A 24,816-nucleotide genomic window follows, 5' to 3' on the forward strand; every position below is an offset into this window, starting at 1 on the left:
GATGCATACTGGTATGTATCAATTTCCGTTCGAGGCATACGAGCTGCAGATCGTACACTGTGCATAGACTGTACAGCAGTGTCTCCCCTAGCGGTGGTCACCTGTATCGGTTCCAGTAGTTTGAAAAAGTGTTTTAAGAACAGCTTGGCCTACAGAAGCCTGTTGCTTAGCCTGCACATCATCACAATAGTGTTTGGTGAAGGTGTGTGGTGTAGACCATGTTGCTGCTTTACATACGTCATCTAAAGGGATGTTCCCTAAGAATGCCACGAACGCCCCTAGTTTGCGTGTTGAATGCGCTCTAGGGGGAATTGTTAATGTGAGTTTAGCCTTTTGGTAGCTTATTTGAATGCATTTTACTATCCACCTCACAATCCCAGTTTTGGAGATGGGGTTACCTTTATGAGGTGGGGAGAAGGCTACAAACAGTTGTTTTGTTTTTCGAAAGGGTTTAGTCCTGTTGATGTAATAAAGTAGTGCTCTTTTGACGTCTAGTGTGTGAAGAGCTCTCTCTGCTACGGAGTCTGGGTTTTGAAAAAACACCGGTAACTCAACTGATTGGTTAAGATGAAAAGCAGAAAGGACTTTGGGAAGGAATTTTGGATTTGTTCTGAGAACTACTTTGTTACGATGTATTTGTAAGAATGGTTCTTGTATGGTTAAAACCTGGATCTCACTTACTCTTCTGAGAGAGGTAATTGCGACAAGGAAAGCTACTTTCCATGTGAGGAACTGAAGTTCACATTTATGTAGAGGGTCAAATGGGGGACCCATGAGCCTGGTAAGAACAATATTTAAATTCCACACCGGAGAGGGTAGCAATTTGGGAGGAATTATTCTTTTAAGGCCCTCCATAAAGGCTTTAATTGCAGGTACTCTAAATAGTGACAAGTGTTGTCTATTTTGTAAATAAGCAGCAAGTGCTGCTAGATGTAATCGTATGGATGAATATGCTAAATTACATCTTTGTAGCAAATGATATCCTGGATGGAAGCATCCAGAGGATCAATATGATTGTTAGTGCAGTAGATGACAAATCTTTTCCATTTTGCAGCATAGCAAGCTCTAGTAGTAGGGAGTCTGGCTTCTTTAATGATGTTCATACAGTCCGTCGGAAGGTTAAGATAACTGAACTCTAGGACTTCAGGAGCCAGATTGCTAGATTAAGTTGACCTGGATCGGGGTGCCTAATCTCTCCATGGTTCTGCGTTAGTAATGTTGGGGAGAGGCGTAGTTTTTGGTGTGGAACTACTGAGAGTTGCAGCAGTGTTGTGAACCACGGTTGGCGTGCCCTTGTGAGAGCCACTATGTTCATCTTGAGAAACTGTTGTCTGAGCTTGCGTACTACTTGGGGAATCAGTGGGAGTGGTGGAAAAGCGTACGCAAATCTGCCTGATCAATTCATCCATATCGCATTGCCTTTGGACAACGGGTGTGGAAACCTGGCGGCGAAGGTTTGGCATTTTGCATTTGCGTGTGTGGCGAACAGATCTGTGTGTGGTTGACCCCACAGTTGGAAAAATAGTTTAAGAACTTGGGGATTAAGTTCCCATTCGTGTATCTGCTGTGTCTGTCGACTTAGCAGATCCACAATCTGATTGTGAACTCCTGGAAGATGTTCTGCAAGCAGGTATATGTTTTGTGGAATGGCCCATCTCCAAATGTTTTGTGCGAGCTGGGACAGCTGCAAGGAATGTGTGCTTCCTTGTTTCTGTATGTAATACATGGCTGTCATATTGTCCGTCCGGACTAGATCGGTCTTGTTCTGTAGATGTACTTGGAATGAATTTAATGCTAGAAATACTGATTGATATGGAACACTTTCTGCTGAGTGGTCCATTTGCCTTGAATTGTATGTTTTAGGAGATGGGCTCCCCAACCGGTGAGTGATGTGTCTGCTGTTAGCACTATCTGTGGAACCGGTTCGAGGAACGGCCGCCCTTTGGACAGGTTTCGTGTGTTCCACCACTGCACAGAGCGATGTGTGCGGCTGTCCACCAACACCAGATCTGTAAGTTGTCCCCAAGTCTGGTTCCACTGACACGCTAGGCATTCCTGTAAGGTGCGCATCTGAAGTCTTGCATGAGGTACGATAAAGATGCAAGAGGCCATCGTTCCTATGAGTTGCATGAATACCATTGCTGGAAGGGAGTGCTGCGGTTGAAATTTGGTGATTAGGGCTTGTATATAAAGATTGAGGGGTCTGAGGTTGAGTATTGGTCTTAGAGTACCGTCCTTCTCGGGGATTAGGAAATATAGTGAGTAAACCCCTGTTCCTTGATGCTGTAAGGGAACTGGTTCTATTGCGTGCTTTTGAAGCAGTGAGAGCACCTCTTGTTTTAAGAGTGTAAGGTGTTCCGTGGACATTGGGTGCTGTTTGGGTGGTATGGTGGGTGGGGTTGCTGTAAGTTCCAGACAGTAACCATACTGGATAATTTGTCTTACCCAATGGTCTGTTGTGATGGGAGTGCCAGACAGGTAGGAACTGTGAAAGTCTTCCCCCGACCGGAGTGGAATGGTCTGGCGGGAAGTCACTGTTTATTAGTGGGAGAGGCGCGGGTGGTGTTGTTACCTCGGCCTCTCACTTTATTTCCCCTGTATCCGCCTCTAAAATATCCTCTGTTGGGGGATGTTTGCGTGGTGTTTTTCTAGGAAGAGGAGACGGTCTCTGTTCCAATGTTTTTGGATGCTCCTCTAAAAAAGGAGCGCTGAAAGGAACCACGTGTGGATGGAGACTGTAATGCTCCCATGGATTTGGCAGTCTGTGTCCTTTTTCATCTTTTCTAGAGTGGTGTCTACAGCCGGTCCAAAAAGTTGTTCCGGATTGAATGGCTGGTTGAGGATAGCGGACTGTACCTCCTTTTTCAAGACTGAAATGCGTAGCCAGGCATGTCGTCTGAGTAGCACACTATTGTTAATGGACCTAGAGGCTGTGTCAGCTGCATCAAGGGCACACTTGATTGAGGCGTTGGTTATTAATTTGCCCTCTTGAATGAAGTCATTTGCCTGGGTTTTGTACTGATCAGGTAAATGTTGTAATAGGGTTTCTAGCCGGTCATAGTGAGCCCTATCATACATAGCCAGTAATGCTTGGGTGTTGGCTATACGCCAGTGATTGGATGCTTGGGTAGCAACTCTCTTGCCAGAGGCATCTAATAACTTTGATTCTTTATTCGCAGGTGGTGCGTCACCGGAGGTTTGAGAGTTGGCGAGTTTCCTAGCGTTAGTTACCACTAGTGAGTCTAAGGGTAGCTGTCCTTTGATGTAGATGGGCTCATCGGGGGCAGGTTTATATTTCTGGTCAATCCTGGGATTGAGAATTCTAGCTCTCACTGGGTCTTTGAATATGTCAGGGGCATGTTTGATGACCCCTTTTAGCATTGGTAGTATTTGGACAGTCTTCTGTGTCTGTTCGAAGGTGTCTAGAAGTAAATCCTCGTCTGCAGGGTCTGAATGCATCTGGACACCATGGTAGATAGCAGCTCTATTAACAAGCTGACCAAAGCCAATATTATCATATGGGTGAGATGGTTTTGTTGGCTATGGCTGGGGTTCAGGGAGGTCTGGGGGATCTATTGGGTCATCGTAATCGTCCTAATCATCCTGTGGTGTGTCCGTGTCGTCATCAGAGTTAGTGAAAGGGTCATTGTTGCCTCCCCCAACCCCTAAATCATTATTATCAAGATGTCAGCTGGTGTCGGAGCTGCTCTCTGCGCCATGATGTGTCGTTGGGCCCGGCGATCACAGATGGTTTTCTTGGATCGAAAGGAGGCGCAGGCCTGGCAATTGTTCTCGTCGTGCTCAGGCGAGAGAGACAGGTTACAGACCTTGTGATGGTCACTGTGTGGGAATTTCGCTTCACAATGGGGGCATTTTTTAAATGGAGTCCCTTCCATGAGCTGTCGGCCTGAACGGTGTCGATAGGCCCAGCGGCCCGCGGCAACGACCGGAATCAAGTAGTTGCGATGCGCGTTGAAGATTACGCGATCGAAGACAATACAGTAGATAGTTTGCGCGTTGAAATGGTTTGGGAAATAAGTTGTCGAACAGGAGCGCAAAAGTTACATCCGAACCCAATGGCGGATAAAAAACAATCTGAGGATGGAGTCGATGCCCATGCGCACTATCGTCCAAGGGAGGAGTCACCTATCTCGTGACTACAAAAGACTTCTTCCAAGACAACAACAAAGTGCAAGCATCCGAGTCCAACACCGTGTACGATCTGCAGCTCATATGCCTCAAACATTGCAATATTGTAGACAGCAAGTTATCTATTTTGGTCACTTCCTGTCTAAGGAGGGACGTGCACTCACATCAGATTGCATTTAAGCTATTTTAGACACACCTGTGCCCCGTACTCAGAAGGATGTTCATGCACTGATTGGCCTTACTTCTTTCTGTAGGCAGTGGATCCCTAGCTTTTCTCATATTGTTAAACCCTTGTTGGCCCTTTTGACTAAAGACACTCCGATGCCTCTCCCATGGACTACTGAATGCCAACATGCTTTCCAGCAGTTGTGTCAAGCTCCTTGTTCTGCACCAGTATTAGGAACTCCAGACTACACTAAGGCCTTCACACTCTATGTACACGAGAGGGACGGTTGTACTCTCTCAGTTTTAACACAGACACACGGTGATAAGCAGCGTCCTTGTGCATATTTCTCAGCTGTCCTTGATCCAGTCGCCCGTGCACTGCCGGGGTGTTTGAGCGGCAACGCCTGTGTCCATACGTCAGAGTGAGGGAATCGTGTTGTCACATAGATTGCTTGTGTTAGTACCCCATTCAGTTGATGCTCTTTTAAATCAAACATAAACACATTTGACTAGTGACCGCTTGACAGGATATGATTTGACACTTTTGGCCCCTCATATCACACTGAAAAGATGTTTGACTCTGAATCCTGCTACATTATTGCCATTTCCAGCCACTCAGTCTCAGTCACAAGAGTTACATGACTGTATATCCCTTACTGAAGAACAAACAAAGGGTAGTGTTGACCTACAAGATACGCCCCTTTCTATTGTTGATGGAGAACTGTGGGTTGATGGGTCCTGCTTGAAGTTGCCTGATGGCACGACATCTGCTGTGTATGCAATTACAACACTTCAGACAGTAGTTGAGACAGCTCGCATTCCACAGAAATCAGCTTAAGCAGCCGCGTTGATAGCACTGACAAGAGCATGTGAGCTTAGTACAGATCTACTTGTTAACATCTAAACCGATAGCCGATATGCCTTTGGAGTGGCTCATGATTTTGGGCAACTCTGGAAGGAAAGAGGCTTTCTTACTTCACATGGGACACAAATAGTGCATAGGGAATTAGTACACAATCTCCTTACTGCCTTGACATATCCTAAGAAAGTGGCAATTGTTAAGTGTAGCACACATAAGAAAGTGACTGATAAAATAGGAAAAGGCAATGCCTTTGTGGATCACACAGCTCGTGAGACTGCAATGCAGCGAAGTACTACACCCATGTATGTAGTTAAGTCACAGGCTGAACGTTGGCATGATGGCAGGCAAGAGGTACTGGATATGCAACTATCTGCTTCTGTTGAGGAATAATAGACCAATGGTCTAAGGAGGGAACATTGGATGATGAGGGCTGTTGGAGGAATAAAGAAATGACAAAATGGAAGTTACATACAGCCTATTTACATCCTATGATTCACATGGCACATGGGCCAGCACATGTTAGAGCGTCCTCAATGTCAAAGCAACTTATGCAAGTTTGGGATCATCTAGATATTGCCGGCACAGCTAAGAAGATAGTCCAGTCTTGTCTAATCTGTCTCCTGTATAATCCTGGAAAGGGAGCAAGAACTCCAACAGGAGGGTTTGCAATACCTACTGGACCTTTTGAGGTCCTGCAAATGGATTACATACAGTTTGAGCGTTGTAACAACTTTAAGTATGTCTTGGTAGTGGTTTGCGCCTTCAGTAAATGGACAGAGGCATACGCTACGAAAGATGATACAGCTCTAACTACAGCAAAGGTGCTCCTAGAGGAGTTTTTCCCCAGATTCTGCATTGGTCAGGTTTTGTGGAGTGACAACGGAACCCATTTCATTGGGCAAGTTGTTGGTTACCTCATGAAAGGGTTAGGAATTAAACAGAAGTTCCATGCTGCTTTTCACCAGCAATCAGCAGGGCTAGTGGAACGTTACAATTCTATCCTCAAGCTAAAATTGGCCAAAATATAGGCTTCAAAATCTTTGAAATGGCCTGATGCACTGCCATTAGTGTTGCTATCTATTAGATCGGTACCTCATACATGATCTGGCCTCACACCATATGAGGTGGTTTTTGGAAGGCCAATGAATATTTGGTGGATTCCTAAGCATCGCCCTATACATGATGTACCCTATGGATTGATGAACAACTATTTGTCTCAGTTGACTGACAGTTTGTCTTCTATTTATCAACAGGTTCGGGAGACTCTTCCAGACAGGTCGCAGGGTGAGGGCCATAATCTATGGCCTGGGGACTTTGTCCTAACAAAGTCCTTTCAGCGGACCAGCTCCTTGAAGACTCGTTGGCGTGGCCCTAATCAGGTGCTCTTGGCTAACAGGACTGCGGTTCGAGTGACCAACCGGAAGAACTGGGTCCCCGCAACCCATTGTCGGAAGGTGTTGCAGGACCTAGTGAGCCCAGCTGTGTTGGCAGATCATTGCGACATCCTGGACACAGAGAAAGGACAAGCCACGTCACCAGAAGGACCTGAGGAAGTCTTCCCGGACCACACGATCCCTGGTGCATTTCGATTACATTTGCGACCCCGGAAGAGAGACACTTTGTTGCTGAAATAGACTGTTTGAGCTACTGTCCTGGGTAGTGAAAGAATGATTTACAAAGGGGATGTCCTCTTTTAGTGGCTACTCGTCTCAACCTCAGCGAAGAAACCAACGTCTGACCAGGACCTTAGGGCACCATCTGTTCCGTTGTTCAACGGCAAGATGAACATGCCTGTGGAGAAGAAATCAACTGCTGCAAAAGTTTGTGATCTAGAGTGAGTAGCTCCTGCTCGAAAACTATTGACTGTTACTACTCCTGTCCCCATTGAGCACCACTATTATACTCTTCCTTATCATGAGAAGAAACACCGGATGTCCTATCTCAATAACACTTTAATTCAAATGTTGCATCACACCCATAATGCTACGAACATTATCAATTGTTGGGTGTGTGGAATGATGCCAGCTCATCAGAAAAAGGGAGGAACGCCTTTCATTCCTTTGCAGTTTTCACACATTGGCTCCTGCAGAGCCTGGTTTGAACTAGTGTGGACTTCTCATATTGGTAATATTACCAACTTTAATGTAATAAGACTTAACGCTCAGTTAAAGAGTCTGTTACCCTGATGAGGAAGGAGATCCACAAGCTAAAGGAACTGTATGGGAAATGGAGGAGTATCGTCAAGGAAATTCCTCGAAACACTATATTTTCCCTAACACTCGAACTGTCAAGGGTAATGGGCCTCTGTTATAGCTGTTACTAGAGCTCGAGCAGACCTTTGTGTGAGCAGTATTGGCAGTATCCCTGTGGGAAAAAGTGACTCTACTATAACCTTGAATATTACTGGAATAAACAACAGTAGTTTTTGGTCCTCACAACACCTATTTCACTTGTAGAAGTAAAGGCTATTACCACCTACCTATTGGGTGGTCAGGTAGCTGTTTTGTGTCCTTTTTGCTACCACCTGTGTTTTTGGCACCTGCATCCTACCACAAAGACTATAAACTGTATAATGACATTTCTAAGAGCCGATTTAAGAGGACAATAAATCATGATGAGGTGAATCAAACGGATACTGCATTGCAGCAGTATATTGACTTTAATTTGGGACTATTCTTCCTTGTTGGTGCGGCCTTAAATAGCAGGAAAATAAGGCGCTTAACACGTGTTGTAGAGGCTGTAACCAATCAGACAGCCATTGCACTTGGAAATTTCACGGAAGAACTACAAATTGCCAGAATTGTGGTGCTCCAAAACAGGATGGTTTTGGATGGGATCCTGGCAGACCGTGGTGGAGCAAGCCGCATTATTGGGAGCAGCTGCTGTGTTTACATCCCTGACCACGCCCCTTCAGTTTTTAAAGCAATTTCTAAGCTGCACAAGATAGTCACTGAAATCCATCAGGATTCAGGAACATGGACTTTGCCTGGATGGTTATGGACTATGTTTACTGAATGGGGCTGGAAAATATTGTCAGCCCTATGTATATTTTTTGCGATCCTTTTTATCTGTTGCCTATGTATCCAATGTGGCCCGATGCTCTGTTCCCTTTGTGCTTCTACCTGTACCTCATGTATACCAGCTAAACAAAATATCAAGAATGTAAATGCCCCGACTAGTAACAGACCAAGAAATTAGTGAGTTAATGATGATTGATGTCCATGATAACTTCCATGCTCCTAAATCATAGAGATGTCTTTAGTTAATGCTAAATGGGCCATATGTGGAAATCGAAAATAATTGCTGTTAGCATGAGCTGAAGCCATCTTGTTTGCAGCATCCATTTTGTTAGCCTTGTGATTCTGCCCTTAGTTAACCTTAGTTAACTCCTCCTGTATTGAGCCAGAGCAATGTATGAGCTCAGAAAGGCCTGTAGCTGCTAGAATGCACCTGTTTGAGAATGTAACTGTCCATCATATCCTACTGATGTAAGCAGTTCTGTTTCCCCTCCCACTTTGCTAACTAAGTGATATCAATGTGCCCATGTTCGTCGATAGCTATTCCTGTGTAGGCCTGTACCTTCTATTTGTAACTACATGCTTACTCTGCAACAAACTGTGTATAGAAGGCCAATGGGTTTTGTATTCCATGTACTACGACCTACAGCGCCTGAGGGTGTTGTATTGATGTAGTCCCACTCATGAGTGATAAATAAAGTTGTTCTTTGAATACCAGCTTCAGTGCCAATCTCTTCTTTGTTGGTTTAAGGACACGTGGACAAGATAAGGGTGACCCCTGCACCGGTGTGCCCCTAAAAAGGCACATTTCCACAGTGGTGTTTTCGAATAAGAAGTTTCTCTCAGTGCAGAGTGGTTATATTCGGAGCCGGACTTGGGCTTGGATCCTGAAGGCTTTGGCTTGGAGCCCGACTTTGACCGGGACTTTTCGGAGCCGGAAGGCTTTTTGGTAGGCTTCGGTGCCGAGCCGGAAGGCGGGGCATCGGAAGCTTGGTCTCGGTACCAACCTGGGGCCCGAGGGAGTGGGTTGGTCCGGAGCCTTCTTTTTAGTTTGACTTTGGAGTCGAGGCAACTGTTCTTACAGTACATTGCCCATGCAGGATGTCTTCATTCTGGTCGGAGCCCTCCTCGGAAAGGGAGATCGGATCCTGTTCTTCCTCGGTCCTGATAGCGTCGCAGACTTCTTCATCCGATTGAGGTCCGGAATGGAGCCTGTGTGTTGGCTCTGCATGTCGAGGCGTCGAGGCCCATGGTTGCGAAGCGTCTTCTTGGAGCGGAAAGCTCGGCACGAGTCACAGTCCTGTGTTCTGGTGACAAACACAGGTTGCACACTTTGTGTGAGTCAGTGCACGGGTATTCCGCACGGCACCGAGGGCAGAATATAAAGGGAGTTCGTTCCATCAACTGCAAGTCGAACCAAGGCGGCTAGGCCCGACGGCCTACCACGATCTCTCAGATCTAAAGGTTTTTTTTCCAAATAAACACAATACACGAGGAATGGAATACGCGATCAGAAACAATACCATGGAGGGTGAGTGTTCTATGTACCGAGGGAACCGAAGGATCAGTGTCGAACCGGAGCGCAGCGAGTAACATCCGAACCTGATAGCGGGAAAAAACAATCTGAAGATAGAGTTGATGACCATGCGCACTATCACCGAAAGGAGGAGTCACCTACGTCGTGACTAGAAAGACTTGTTTGAATAAAAACTAAGTGCAAACATTCGGACCCAACACTAGATGGCGAACTATGCATAGCATGTGATCTACAGCTCACAGGCCTCAAACATAAGTTATACCAAGTAAAATGGAGTGTCCCTGAAAAAAACTGTTAGGCGTCGACGGCATGGAGAAAAGGGAACCGACGTCAGCACGTCAACCAGGGCTTTTTATGGCTCCGGTGACGTCATACGGAGTCACAAGTGGAGCTGTGCTATTGTAACATCCTCGCCAACGTGGGAGAGCTAAGAAAAGAATTTCCGTGGAATGCTGTGGCAAGGGTAATTTAAAAGGTGAGGAATCCACAGGCAGATGTATCCATTAGAAAGTGCATGCAAACCATCAGCCTTACAAATAAAAGTCATACGGGCCAATGTGAACCAAGGCAACCAGACGCTGGAAAAGCGCGATAAAAAAAATAGAAGGAAGATATTCTTCTGAGCTGCAAAGGGGCGGGGGCATCTTGGCATTTTAAGAGGACAAATCAGGCAGTGAGATGATTTGAAGTTTGAAATGTACATTTCTTAGCAAGGAAAAAAAAACGAAAGCATAGCTTAAACTAGAAGTTTTCAGAAATGAGAAAGTGTCTGTGTGGCATATAGGCAGGTAGCTGGGCATACAGGAAGCCATGGCTTTGAGGGTTCTGGCACACGCTAATAAAAAGAAATTAAAAAACATGGTAAACAAGACAATGGAATTCTGGCAAAAAAAGGTGGTAGAGTGGCTATGTGCATTCAAGGCAGCAGGAGTGCGTGAGTGAGAGATTGCATGCAGTTGTTGAAAGAATGCAACACAAACAACTACACAAACCTTCCAAAATAAGCACACAAGGCATTTCTTTGTAGTAAACTTAAGCAATAGGGGCATAGGGTGGCACAAGAGTGGAAGCAACTGCAGTTTATTCCGGTAAAGGAGCTCTGACACACAGCAGCACACAGCTAGTGAAGAGGAGAGATGTGATAGGAGCATTAGCAGCCAGAGGAGAAAGCTGCAAGCAGGAAGTTCAAAACACACACACACACACGGGGGGAGTGATTCAACCTCCCTAACCATGAATCACAAGGGCAGGCTGCCACCTGGTGTCAGAAACCGTGAGAGCTGAAGTGGAAGTGGCGGCTGACATGGGAGTACAAGTGGGCATGTGTAGAAAACACAGTGAGAAAGATTAATGGGCTGAGTGGGCTTAAAAGTTCAGGGAAAGGGTCGCCGGCAGCAAGCAAGCAGCCCGCTAGAGGTGAAGGCCTCCAGAGGTGAGGGAGGGGGGGGGGGGGGGGGGGGGAGAATCAGCAAAGCCTAAAGAAAAGGAACCAGCCAGAAAAAATGATACACATGAGGCAGGAAAATTAAAAACACAGCAAGATGGTGACAAGCCCCTCGCCCCACTCTACAAGCTAAGCGTAATAGCGAGGGTGTGCACTGCTTTGCAAAATGGAGGAGTGCTTCTTAAAGAAACTAAAAGGTGACCCTGGTCTCGTGCCTTGGAAAAGAGGGAGCTGCTGCTGTGGACTGACAGCGCAAGATGAGAGCGAGGCCACTGAAGTTACACTGGGGAGGGGAGGAACCCTGAAGCATCTCCGGAGTGGAAATTAAATCAAGCTAGGGTCGGAGAGGGATGCATTAGCAACAAGGGAGCTGGGGAAACATTATTGAGGGCTGGGGAGAAGCACACAATGTGATCACAAGAATAGGGGGGGGTAGAAGCAGTCGGGTGACAGAGAGCAGCACGATGTGTAGGGGAAGAGACGTACATGGGGGAGATGGCTCTAAAACACGCCCTCTCGTTGAGTTCTTCAGACAAAAAGAACACATTATTGCTTGAAAAGAAAGCAGGGGAATCCGAGATACCAGCCACTCCTAAAATTGCAAAGAGACAAAGGTCCATGGAAGGAACAAACACAAGATTGACAAACTGGTACAAAAGTAAGAAGCAAGCAAATGAGATTGACAAAGAATGCAAACCAATGGTAAGCATACGGCGGGCTCCAAGCCCATCTATTTTCTTCTTAAGCCACAATATCACTCGCAACACAGAGCATGCAAAGCCTAGAAGGCTTGACCTAATAACCTAACAATGCAGCTTTTAGGTGGGGCCATCAGGAGAAAATCACTTCTATCTGACAGGAACATCGGATGATTAGCCTATCTTAATAAAGCCTGATTGACTGCAAGGCTCAGTTTGGAAAACTGCATGTGCCTGAACCACATGACCTCTGGGCAATGCCCTTTGGACAGATGAGACCAAAGTGAAGTTGCATGTGTAAAGCACATCATATTTCACATAAACCAAATAGTGAGTATAACCACAAGAATCTCATTCCACTGTCATGGCAGTGGAGGGTTTGTTGATTTGTGTCTGACTTTCAGCTGCAAGTTTACAGAGTCCATGGATGAGTCTTCACAAGCGCAGAGGAATGGAAAATGCTACTTACCATGCAGAGCTGTGGATTCGTATACCGTTTGCAGTGATCACCATCTGGTGTTGAGCTCGGATTTTTGCACTTTGTTTTTGTCTTGGAAGAAGTCTTTTGTAGTCACGGGACAGGTGACTCCTCCTTAGGACGATAGTGCGCATGGGCATCGACTTCATCTCCAGATTGTTTTGCCATGTAGGGTGAGGATGGAGTTAGAAAGATATAGAAAAGATGGCCATGTGTAATGTATCTAAATAAGATAGCACTGGAACTGGGGAGGCGGGTGGGCGTATACGAATCTACAGCTCTACATGCCAAGAACCGATGCATACTGGTAAGTAGCATTTTTCGTTCGACGCATATGAGCTGTAGATCGTATACTGTTTGCATAGACTGTACAGCAGTTACCTCCTTAGCGGTGGTTACCTGTATCTGTTGCAGTGGTTTGAAAAAGTGTTTTTAATATAGCCTGGCCCACACTAGCTTGCTGCTTTGCTTGCACATCTGCACAATAATGCTTTGTGAAAGTGTGCGGAGTTGACCATGTTGCTGCTTTACAAATATCATCCATGGGAATGTTTCACAGGAATGCCATAGAAGCCCCTCGTTTGCGTGTGGAATGCGCCCAAGGGGGAATGGATAATGTACGCTTTGCTTTTTGGTAACATATTTGGATGCATTTAACAGTCCACCTAGCAATTCCTGCTTTTGAGATAAGATTGTCTTTATGTGGTCGTGAAAAAGCTACAAAAAGTTGTTTAGCTTTCCTGAAATTGTTTGCTCGTTCAATGTAAAGGAGAGTTCTTTTGACGTCAAGCGTATGGAGAGCTTGTTCTGCTACTGAGTCTGGTTGAGGAAAAAAGACTGGCAGCTCAACAGACTGGTTAAGGTGGAAAGCAGAAAGGACATTTGATAAGAATTTAGGGTTTGTCCTAAGAACCACTTTGTTGTGTTGTATTTGCAAAAATGGTTCTTGTATGGTTAATGCCTGAAGTTCACTAACTCTTCTGAGAGATGTGATCGCTACAAGAAAAGCTAGTTGCCATGTGAGAAATTGCAACTCATATTTACGTAAAGGTTCGAATGGGGGACCCATGAGCCTGGTAAGGACAACATTTAGGTTCCACTGTGGAGAGGGTGGAACTCTGGGAGGCATTATCCTTTTAAGACCTTCCATGAATGCACTGATGGCAGGTACCCTAAACAATGACAAGTGTGGTCTGTTTTGTAGGTAAGCGGCTATGGCAGCAAGATGTAATCGTATAGATGTGTACACCAGATTACATTTTTGTAGATGCAAGAGATAACCAATAATGTTTTGGATTGAAGCACCTAGTGGATTGATTGTGGTGTTATTACAGTAGATAACAAATCTTTTCCATTTAGCTGCGTAGCAGGCTCTAGTGGTAGGACGTATAGCTTCTTGATGATATTCATGCAGTCTGGTGGGAGGTTGAGATAACCAAACTTAAGACTTCAGGAGCCAGATCGCTAGGTTCAGTTGAGCTGGATGCCTTATTTCTCCATGGTTATGTGTGAGGAGCTTTGGAGAAAGGTGTAACTTCTGATGTGGAACTATTGAGCGTTCTAGCAGGATTGTGAACTATGGTTGTCGTGCCCAAGTGGGAGCAACCAGGATCATTGTGAGAGACTGCTGTTTGACCTTGCGCACCAGTAAGGGAATGAGCGTGAGAGGCGGAAAAGCGTACGCAAATCTGCCTGACCAGTTCATCATATTGCATTGCCTTTGGACAATTGGCGTGGATACCTGGAGGCGAAGCTTGGGCATTTTGCGATTAAATATGTGGCGAACAGATCTATGCCTGGGTGGCCCCACATCTGAAAAAACGGATGAAGAACTTGCGGATGAAGTTCCCACTCGTGGATTTGCTGTCTCCGACGATTGAGCAGATCCGCAATTTGATTATGTTTTCCTGGAAGATGTTCTGCTAGGAGGTATATTTTTTGAGGAATGGCCCATCTCCATATGCTCTGTGCTAGGCGTGAAAGCTGTAGAGTGTGTCCCCCCCTATTTTTGTATGTAATACATTGCTGTCATATTGTCCGTCCGGACGAGGACAGCTTTGCCTGTGAGGTGTACTTGGAACAATTTTAGTGCAAGAAAAATCGCCAGTAATTCGAGGTGATTGATGTGGAGCAGTTTTTGCTGAGGGGTCCACATACCCTGAATGGTGTGGTTTAGGAGAGGAGCTCCCCAGCCGGTGAGCGATGCGTCTGTTGTGAACACTATCTGTGGGAACGGGTCTAGGAACGTCCGCCCTTTGGAAAGGTTTTGTGGGTGTTCCACCACTGCAGAGAGCGATGTGTGCGACTGTCCACCTACACTAGATCTGTAAGCTGACCTTGAGCCTGGTTCCACCAATGTATTTGACACTCCTGTAAGGGACACATTTGGAGTCTTGCATAAGGTATGATTAAGATGCAAGAGGCCATCATTCCTATTAGTTGCTTAAACATTCAAGCTGGTAGTGAGTGTTGAGGTTGAAACCTTGTTAAGAGAGTTTGCATGGCTGCTATTCTGACTGGATTGGGGCATGCAAGGGCTTTGGAAGTATCTATTGTGGCACCCAGATACTGATCGGTGTGGGATGGTGAAGCAATCTGTGCTTGTTTTTAGAACTATTATAGTGTGGAGCTTCTCTGTGTCAGGGTTCTGGTGGGGAGTTCTAGAGTAGGCAGTTGGAGTTGGTTGTTTTGCCACTGCACTGCCGCTGCTCTGATGGTCCAGTGTACTACAATAAATGTGTCTTCTACTTATCTGCTTTCCGTGTGTCTTCACTACACTTTTGATGGCGACGAGGATGAGATGGTTCCACCAAGGACTATTTGGGATGGTACTTAAACCTGGGTCATCTGAACAAGTTTTAGTTGTTAGGGACAATCCTGATCTGGAAGACTTGACCAATACGTTTCCCAATGTGTTTTCTGGTGAACTGGGTAAGATCAGAGATTTCCAGCACAAGATCATAGTGAAAGATGGTGTCATTCCTATAAAACACAAATTAAGAAATGTTCCTTTTAGTGTGAGACATGATTTAGAGTGTGAACTTAATTCTCTTTGTGAAAAGGGTATAATAGAACCGATTGAATCTTCACTGTGGTTATCTCCATTGGTGGTTGCTCGTAAGCAGAATGGTGAGTTGAGAGTTTATGTGGACCTTCGATGTCTTAAAGAAATCTGGGTGGATTCTCACCCGTTGCCCAACATCAATGAACTTTTGGCAAGTTTAAAAGATGCTAAAAAAAAAAAAATACAAAAAAAAATAATGGAAATTGGATTTAGCTTCAGCAGACATCTTACGGCGTTCGTGTCCCCTTTCGGCACATATCAGTATGTTCGCATGCCGTTTGGCTTGGCATCAGCCGCGTCCGTTTTTCAGTGGCTGATGAATAAAATGCTGAAGGGGATTGAAGGTCTATCTATTTTTCAGGATTATGTTTTGATTTTTGCACCCAATAGGAGTTTTCATGATGCCATTCTTTCTGAAGTGTTGTCCAGGTTTCAGAAATGTGGTGTGGTATTACACAGAGACAAATGCGTTTTCATGATCACAGAAGTTGAATATCTGGGGCATTTAGTCAATGAAAATGGTATTCTCCTAAAGACCAGTTTGGTTGATTCTATTGTCAAATCCAAAGCTCCCGCTGACAAATCTGGCATTAAATCTTTTTTGGGAATGTGTGAATTTTATTCACGTTTTGTACAGGATTTTGCGAGTAGGTTGAGACCTTTGTCACGGATGCTTATGAAAGGAGTGACATTTGAATGGAATGATGAATTCCAGGAGGTTTTTGAGTGGGTGAAGCAACAACGATTTTCGTTATACTCTGTCTTTTCCTTTCTCAGGATTTGTATGGCCAGTTGTCATAATGTATTTCTTTTCCTTTTCATTTTTTTGTATCTTGTTTTTGTTTTAAGGAAAGACCCATGTAGTAATCTGTGCTAGTTTTTAGAACCATTATTGTGTGGAACTTCTCTGTGTCAGGGTTCTGGTGGGGAGTTCTAGAGTTGGCAGTTGGAGTTGGTTGTTTTGCCACTGTGCTGCCGCTGCTCTGCTCTGAAGGTCCAGTCTACTACAATAAACGTGTTTTCTACTTACCTGCTTTCCGTGTGTCTTCACTACACACAGTTGAATGTGTGACATGGTGAGGTTTATTGTGAATTCTAAGCGGTGTAGCAGTTGGATTGTTTGGTGTGTGTGTGGTACACACAATCACTGCGTGACTTGGCTTTTATAAGCCAGTCGTAGAGGTAAGGAAACACATGAATGTGCTGTCTTCGCAAGTGAGCTGCTACTACTGCGAGACATTTTGTGAAGAACCTGGGTGCTGTAGTTACCCCGAAGGGGAGCACTTTGAATTGATAGTGCTGACAGTCTACCACAAACCGTAAATATATCCTGTGAGCAGGGTGAATAGGAATGTGAAAGTAGGCGTCTGAGATCTAGGGTGGCAAGGAAATCACCTTGTTGGAGAAATGGGAGGACCTGTTGAAGAGTGACCATTTGAAAGTAGTCGGATTGTATGTACAGGTTTAACGGTCTGAGGTCTAATATCGGCCTGAGAGTACCGTCCTTCTTTGGAATAAGAAAGTGAAGGGAGTGAACCCCTGTGCCTTGAATGTTGTAGGGGAACCGGTTCTATTGCGCGTTTCTGCAAGAGAGAGAGAACCTCCTGTTTGAGAAGCGTGCCATGTTCCGTGGACATGGGACGCTGTCTGGGTGGTATGTGTGGAGGAGTAGAGGTGAGTTCCAGGCAGTAACCATACTGGATAATTTGTCTCACCCACCGGTCTGTGGTGATGGAATTCCAGGCAGGTACGAACTGTGATAGTCTTCCCCCGACTGGAGTGAAATGTTCGGGAGGAAGTAGTGGAAAGTCACTGTTTTGTGGTACGGGAGGCGCGGGTGTTATTACAGCGGCCTCATCCCTTGTTATTATTTCCTCTGTACCTCCTCTAAAATATCCTTTATTAGAGGAAGTTTGAGTGGGGTTCTTTTAGGGAGAAAACGTGTTGCCTGTGCCAAAGGCTTTGGAGGCGACCCTATAAAAGGAGCGACAAAAGGAACCTCTGTTTGTTAACTGTAAGGCCCCCATAGACTTAGCTGTTTCTGTATCTTTTTTCATGTTTTCCAAAAATGTGTTTACAGTAGGCCCAAATAAATGTTCTTGATCAAAGGGTTGATTAAGAATCGGAGACTGGACCTTTTGTTTGAACCGCGATATACGGAGCCATGCGTGTCTGCGCAGTAATACGCTTGTGTTAACGGCGCAGGATGCTGTGTCGGCTGCATTCAGAGCACATTTATTAGAGGTGTTCGTGATAAGCTTTCCCTCTTGTATGAGGTCGTTAGCTTTTGTCTTATATTGGTCTGGGAGATGTTGCATCAGTGTCTCCAGTTCATGCGCCCTGTCATATCTGGCCAGCAAAGCCTGGGCGTTGGCAATGCCCCAGTAATTTGCCGCTTGTGACGCAACCCGTTTTCCAGATGCGTCCAATAATTTAGATTCTTTGTCTGGCGGAGGGGCATCACCTGTTTGTGAGTTTGCCCATATACGGGCATTGGTTACAATGAGGGAATCTAAAGGAAGTTGCCCTTTGATATACGCAGGATCACTTGGGGCTGCCTTATATTTTTAATCTACCCTTGGGTTAAGAGCTCTAGCCCTGACATGGTCTTTAAACACATCAGGGGCATGTTTAATGATCCCTTTTAACATTGGTAGAATACTGGTGGGCTTTTGGAATTGTGTAAAAGTCTCCACCAAAAAATCCTACTTCGAGGGATCAGAGTGTAATTGTACACCATGATATTTGTCAGCTATGTCTATAAGTTGAGCAAACCCTATGTTGTCGTCAGGAAGGGATGGTTTAGAGGGATATGAGTCAGGCTCAGAGATATCTGGGACATTACCATAATCGTCCCAGGGGTCAGGTGGGATAGCGCCGATGTCATCATCATCGTGCCCTTCCGGGTCTAAATTCCCATCCCCCAAGTCATCCTCATCATCTTGTGCTGCAGGTGAGGAAAGAGGTAAAGGAGAGAGTGGTATATTTAGAGGAACTGGAAGAGAAGGAGCAGGGGAGGAGGGTCTGAGAGGTGAAGTGGCAATGTCCTTTTTGGATACTGGAGGAGCTTCTGATTTGTCCAATTTCCTTTTTTAAGGTGCGATGGCTGTTACTTGACCGGTATGAGGGTCAATGAAGAGGGTTTTCTGTTTAGGAGCCGGTGGATCTGGTAGAAACAGTTCATCGGCGCTCTTGCCTATTTTCGGAGCCGGCGATTTGGACGTCGAGCGGTGCTTTGATGTAGTCTCAGTATTTTTAGGAGGCGGTATCCTTCTGCTTGAGTGGAGTCTTTGACTCCGAAATTGTTTTCAGCTCCGAAGATGTTTATGGCTTTTTTGGTGCTGAGGGCTTGTCCTCTGCGTGTTTCGGTGCCGAAGTTTTCGGCATCGAAACCATTTTCGGTGCCGAAGGACCAGGGTGTGGCACTGGTGTGGCACTGGTTCTGTTTGCTTTTGCTTTGGTGCCGGGGACGGTTTGTGGGTATCGGCACGTGGGTGGCTCAGTCCCGAGCCACCTGAAGGCTTTTCTTTCGACTTCGGAGACGGGCCCGAGGGCAGGGCATCGGAAGCATGATCTCGGTGTCGCCCTGAGCCCGAAGGCGAAGGTGTTACCGGAGCATTGTCCTGTGTTTTAGATGGGGCAGGGGCATTGAGGTTGGTCCTCGCGGTCCGTTGCCCTGGAGTAGCCGGCTGATCATCGGCATCGGAGTTGTCTTCTTCGGAGACGTTGATGTCTTCATCCTCCGGTTGATGGTCTGGGACCTCGGCGTCCAAGATTTCGTTGGGCGCCAGGACGGCTGAGAGCGACATTATGTGACGTCGAGCTCGGCGAGCACAGGCCCCACAATCTTGGTCCTTGTGTTGAGGTAAAGGTTACAGACCTCGTGGAGATCCGTGTGTGGGCATTTAGCACCACACAGCGGGCATTTTTTAAATGGAGTTCTTTCCATTGACCGCAGGGCCTGATGGCTCAGATGGGCCCAACGGCCTGCGTAAACGACTGGAATCGAAAGTTTTCGGATCACTGGAATCGAATTAAATTCACGGATGCGTGTCTAAGGGAGACGCAATCGAAACAATACCGTCGAGCGGTGAGGGATTGCGCGGCGAAAGGGGATCAAATACGACACCGACCCGGAGAGCAGCAATTCACATCCGAACCCGATGGCGGAAAAAAAACAATCTGGAGATGGAGTCGATGCCCATGCGTACTATCGTCCTTAGAAGGAGTTACCCATTCAGTGACTACAAAAGACTTCTTCCAAGACAAAAACAAAGTGCAAACATCCAAGCCCAACACCAGATGGCGATCCATGCAAACAGTATACGATCTACACCCCATATGCCTCGAACTTATATTTTCATAGGTGAGTGGTACAATACAATATTCTGAATAAGATTTAATTAAATGTGCCACTGTTATACTGCAAGGGCAAATGTACTATTTTTTATGGAGTTTAAAAATCAAAATCCTAAAGGGCACTAGTGCAGAGGGAGTACATGCCACCATTCAACAACAACTTTATTATTGGCTTTTGTATGGAGTTGGAAGCTTACTGAGAGCACTACGAATTGATAATGGAGGATGTACATAGTTGTAGTAGAAAGAGGAGAACTGAGCAAGTATGCCTTGGAATATAATGAATTCCAGCATTGTAATCTGGAAGATGGAACTGTCCTTCAAACTGGACTCTATAAGGATCTCACAACAGAGGGGTATCTATTCAGATTATGGCAATAAGGTAGTGTCTGGAAGAAAATACACATTGTTGTAGTTTTAATTATATGCCAAGAGTAAAAATTAAGGCTTTCATGAATGCTGGAACATCTTATAGCCTTTATCAAACCATAAAAGTAGTGATTTGCCACCAAATCATTTGAATTGGTTAACCTTGGATGTTTTGTTTCAACATTTTTTGACTGGGGGTGAGTGTCTAAAAAGGTTCAGCGGTCCGTCCATCCTCACCTTGTTTGCTTTCAACATTCTTTTTTCAACATTGAATATCAAATGTTACAAATTATTTCAAGCTGGTAATTTAAATAAATATTAGTCTGAACAAAAATTTTCATACAAGTTGCAATTGGTATCATACCCTTTCTTCTTCTGTTTTCAATTTCCTTTTCTCCTCTACTGCTGCTCTTCGCTGCTCTTCTTTCATCTTTTGTTCTTCCATTTTCCTCTGTCGTTCTTCCATTTGCTTTTCATATTGCAGTTTTGCTTTTTTCTCCTTTTCAATCATCTGAGATTCTTTGGCAGCTAGAAAAGAGAATATTTACAAATGAACTAAAAATATAGATTAAACTCCCCCGAGAGAGCTTTAATAACACACAGATACAAATCGCAAAAATATTGACACAAAGAGGCACAGTACAACTAAAAGAAGGTTTAATAATGTCAAATAATGCATTAACCACTGATTTTCTTACCTTGCATTTCATTTAAGGTGTGTTATTTTAGAAGTATTTTCCTGAGGGTAAAAAACTGAAAGGAAAATGTAACTTACCCTGCAAACATGTTTGTGGCATGTAGTGCTGTAGATTCACATGCTCTGTGTACTCCTGCCATCTAGTGTTGGGCTCGGATGCGTCCAAACTGTTTTTCTTTGAAGAAGTCTTTCGAGTCACTAGGTATAGTGACTCCTCCTATGACTGGTAATACGCATGAGCATTGACTCCATAGTTAAACAGTTTACCTACATTTTTGGAGATGGAGAGCATGAAAAAGCACAATGATTACCATGCAAGGATGAAGATATGAAGGTAACGAAAAAGGACATCTGTAACAACCAAAGGTTTCCAGTGAGAAGGGTGGGCGCAAGTGAATCTACAGCACTACATGCCACGAACAGATGTTCCCAGGTTAAGTAGCATTTTCCGTTCGTGGCACATGTAGCTGTAAATACACATCTTCTGCATAGAATGTAAAGCATTTCTTCCCAAAGTGGTGGCTAGCCAAAGGATGTTGCAGAATATTGAAAAAGTGCATGTAGTACTGTGAGAAAGTGCCATCTTTCTTGCATGGCATGCCCCCACTTTTTGCAGAATTGCTGAATGTACTTTGACTGAGTATGCCCTGGACTCCTGCCAATCAGCTGCCCAGGGCCTATGTTCCCTCCCTAGAAAAAAAGAAAAACTCAAACCCAAATTGGCAAACCCTGGCCACATGTCAGCCCCTGGTAAATGGTACCCTAGGTACCCAGGGCCTTGTGACCATGGAAGGCCTCTAAGGGCTGCAGCACTCATTGTGCCACCCTTAGAGGCCCTGTACCCTAACACACACACACTGCCCTTGCAGGCTGAGTGTCTGGGTACAAAACAAAACAAAGAGTCGACATGGCACACATCCCTGTATGCCATGCCCACCACCTACACTGCCCTGGCATACATCAGCCAACCCTCTAGCTGGGTGCCCTATGCCGGTGGTGTGGGCACAGGACCATGAGCCCTGTGCCCCTACAGTACCCAGGTCCATTCCTGGGCACTGTAAGTGCAGTGCTGCCATTTAAGAGTACATGGTGCCGAGAGCTCCATAATGGCAACACTGAAGACTGGGAAGTTTGGTATCAAACTTCTCAGCACATTAAACCCGCACTGATGCCAGTGTGGGATTTAATGTACAAAGCACCCCAGAGGGCATCGTAGAGATGCCCCCTGAAACCCAACCTACAATCCATGTCTGGTCTGGGAGGCTGTCTAGGCTGCCACACAGCAGACATGTTGCTGGACCCCTGGGTAGGAGAGCCCCCGCTCTCCTGGGCCTGCAACAATGCACATCCTGGGCGAGGTGCTAGGTCTCCTCCCCCAGGATGGACAGGGGGAAGCTTCAAAGGCATGCCGCCTCTGTGAGCTTATCCCAGGCCACTTGCTGTACCCAGCAAACTGGCCCCCACCGGTTCTCCCCCCCACTCTGGCGGGAAGACAGGCCGGAAACCCCAAATAAGGACAGGGGATGTGCCAGCCTGCCAACCCCACCCCTCAGGTGGGAGAGGCGAGGTGAAGCACATCTCCAGGCGCTCGCCATCTTGAAGATGGGAGGCCCTGCCCAATCAGGACTAGGCTACTGCCCCCCTCCCACAGGAGAGTGGCAGGATAGGGGGTGTACCCACCCCAGGGCAGGGACCCATTGGTCCCTGCCCTTTACCTACCTGTAACACCCCTAAATATAGTATTTAGGGGCACCCTGAACCTTCCTTCATTAGATTCCAGATTCCGAAAAACAAAGAAGAGCAAGAAGAAAGAAGACCTGCCGTGCAGCTGCTAAAACGAGGAAGACACCAACTGCTTTGGCCCCAGCCCTACCGGCCTGTCGACCCTCGAACCTGCTCCTGCTACAACCCGGCACCTCTTGTGGCCAGCAACTTCAACAACCCCGGAGGACCTGGCTACTTTTTGAGCCCGCAGACAAGGGGGGCACCATCGTCATTCCGCAACAAGACAAATACGAGTCTGAAGTTGAACGACAACTGACCCAAGAGGAACACTACAAACGCTCTTATGAAGATTTTGTACACTTGATAAAACACAAACTTATCGCCTTGATAAGTTCTGGAGAAGAGGAAGGTTGGTTGTCTAAAAAAGAAGCCCAGTATTTGATCAATGAAAACCCAAGGACACCAATAATATATGCCCTCCCAAAAGTCCACAAAGATCTCCAAAATCCTCCCGGAAGACCAATTATCTCAGGAGTGAATTCCATCCTGGAAAGACCTGCCAAGTATGTAGACACCTTTCTAAAACCTCTAGTTGGGGATACTATCAGCTATATAAAAGAAACAATGCAAGCTATTACCCTTCTGGAAGGCCAACACTTTGAAGAACAAGAAGAATATCTGGTTACGCTTTACATAGTCAGTCTGTATACGAACATCCCGCAAGAAGAACAAATGTTACTTACCTGTAAACTGTGGTTCTCCAGTATTGGTGTCTTTCATAGATGCACATGCTTGAATATTCCCCGTCGAAGTGGGAGTCCCACGGTACATAAAAAAAAAAAAGCAATAAGCCTCAGCTATATAAATATATAAAAATATACAAGAATAAAATGCATATATATATATAAATAAACATCATGTATTTTAAAATAACCTACAAAGTCAAAAGTACCATAGGAAAACATTGACACATAGGAATGCATTGAAAAAAAAATCACTTTATTGACATATCCATGTAGTTTTTATAGTCCAAACTGCATGCAATCAGGCGCAAACACCCTCTAGAACCTTCTCCTCAGAGGCTCAGGTCCTCAGATTTTCGTAGCACAAGAGTGACAAAAGAGTCTTATGAGGAGAAGAGAGCCTCTGAGGGGAGGAGGGTGGGTCGCATGTGAATCTATGAAAGACACCAATACTGGAGAACCACAGTTTACAGGTAAGTAACATTTGTTCTTCTCCAGTATTGGGGTGTCTTTCATAGATTCACATTCTTGAATAGACTAGTGAGCAGTACTCTGCAGCCTGAAGAGCCAGTATCAAAGTTGCATGAAATACAATGACATAGCATCATAGAATCACAAAACTGATAACAACCCAAGGAGGAGGGAAGTAACAGAGGCTCATCTTATTTGAAAAGATTGCGAATAACTGCTTGGCCCACTGCTGTATCGGCTTCGTTGACTGCCTCCAGGCAGTAGTGCCTCGTGAAAGTGTGCCTGCTGGACCACGTAGCTGCCCGGCAGATCTGATGAATGGGTACACCAGCGAATAAGGCAGTGGAGGAGGACATCGCCCTGATAGAATGCACCCTCACTCCGGAAGGAAGAGGCTTGCCAGCCTTCTGATGGCAGAAAGATATCGCTGAAGAAATCAAACGTGCAATTGTTGGTTTGGTAACAGAATGAATATGCTACTTACCAGTATGCATCTGTTCTTGGCATGTAGGGCTGCTGACATTCATATCTGTGCATAGATCGCCGCCTAGTGTTGGGTCCGGATGTTTGCACGTTGTTGTCCTGGAAGAGTCTTCGAAGTATCCTTGGATAGGTGACTCCTCCCCTGGACTACAGTGCGCATGGGCATCCTCTCCATCCTCAGATTGTTTTTCGCCATTGTGGCAGTGATGGAGTAGATACAGAAAGTGATGACCATGCTTGCAATAATTCTGAGAGCTGCAGCTGCGACAGGCGCCGGGGAGGAGGGAGGGCGATATGAATGTCAGCAGCCCTACATGCCAAGAACAGATGCATACTGGTAAGTAGCATATTCAGTTCGAGGCATGTGGGCTGCTGAATTCATATCTGTGCATAGAATACATAGCAGTGCCCTCTATTGGCGGCGGCTACCCGTGCCAGCTGCAGCGGTCTGAAAAAGTGTTTTGAGAACAGCCTGTCCTACAGCTGCCTGCTGTTTTGACTGCACATCTACGCAATAGTGTTTTGTAAATGTGTGTGTAGTGGACCATGTGGCTG

General features: G+C 45.6%; 1 protein-coding gene across 21 annotated transcripts in view; it reads right to left on the reverse strand.

Moving 5' to 3' along the window:
- Window positions 1-24,816, reverse strand: part of MAP7D3 (MAP7 domain containing 3) — a 1,121,308-nt gene that overhangs the window by 892,085 nt on the left and 204,407 nt on the right. For all 21 annotated transcript variants that reach the window (XM_085607948.1, XM_085607945.1, XM_085607942.1 and 18 more), the window contains one exon: window positions 20,507-20,670. In XM_085607948.1, the coding sequence (XP_085464074.1) occupies window positions 20,507-20,670 (164 nt within the window). The remainder of the gene's footprint in view (window positions 1-20,506; window positions 20,671-24,816) is intronic.

Source organism: Triturus cristatus, chromosome 5_2 (genome assembly GCF_964204655.1).
Source record: "Triturus cristatus chromosome 5_2, aTriCri1.1, whole genome shotgun sequence".
NCBI classification, from domain to species: domain Eukaryota; kingdom Metazoa; phylum Chordata; class Amphibia; order Caudata; family Salamandridae; genus Triturus; species Triturus cristatus.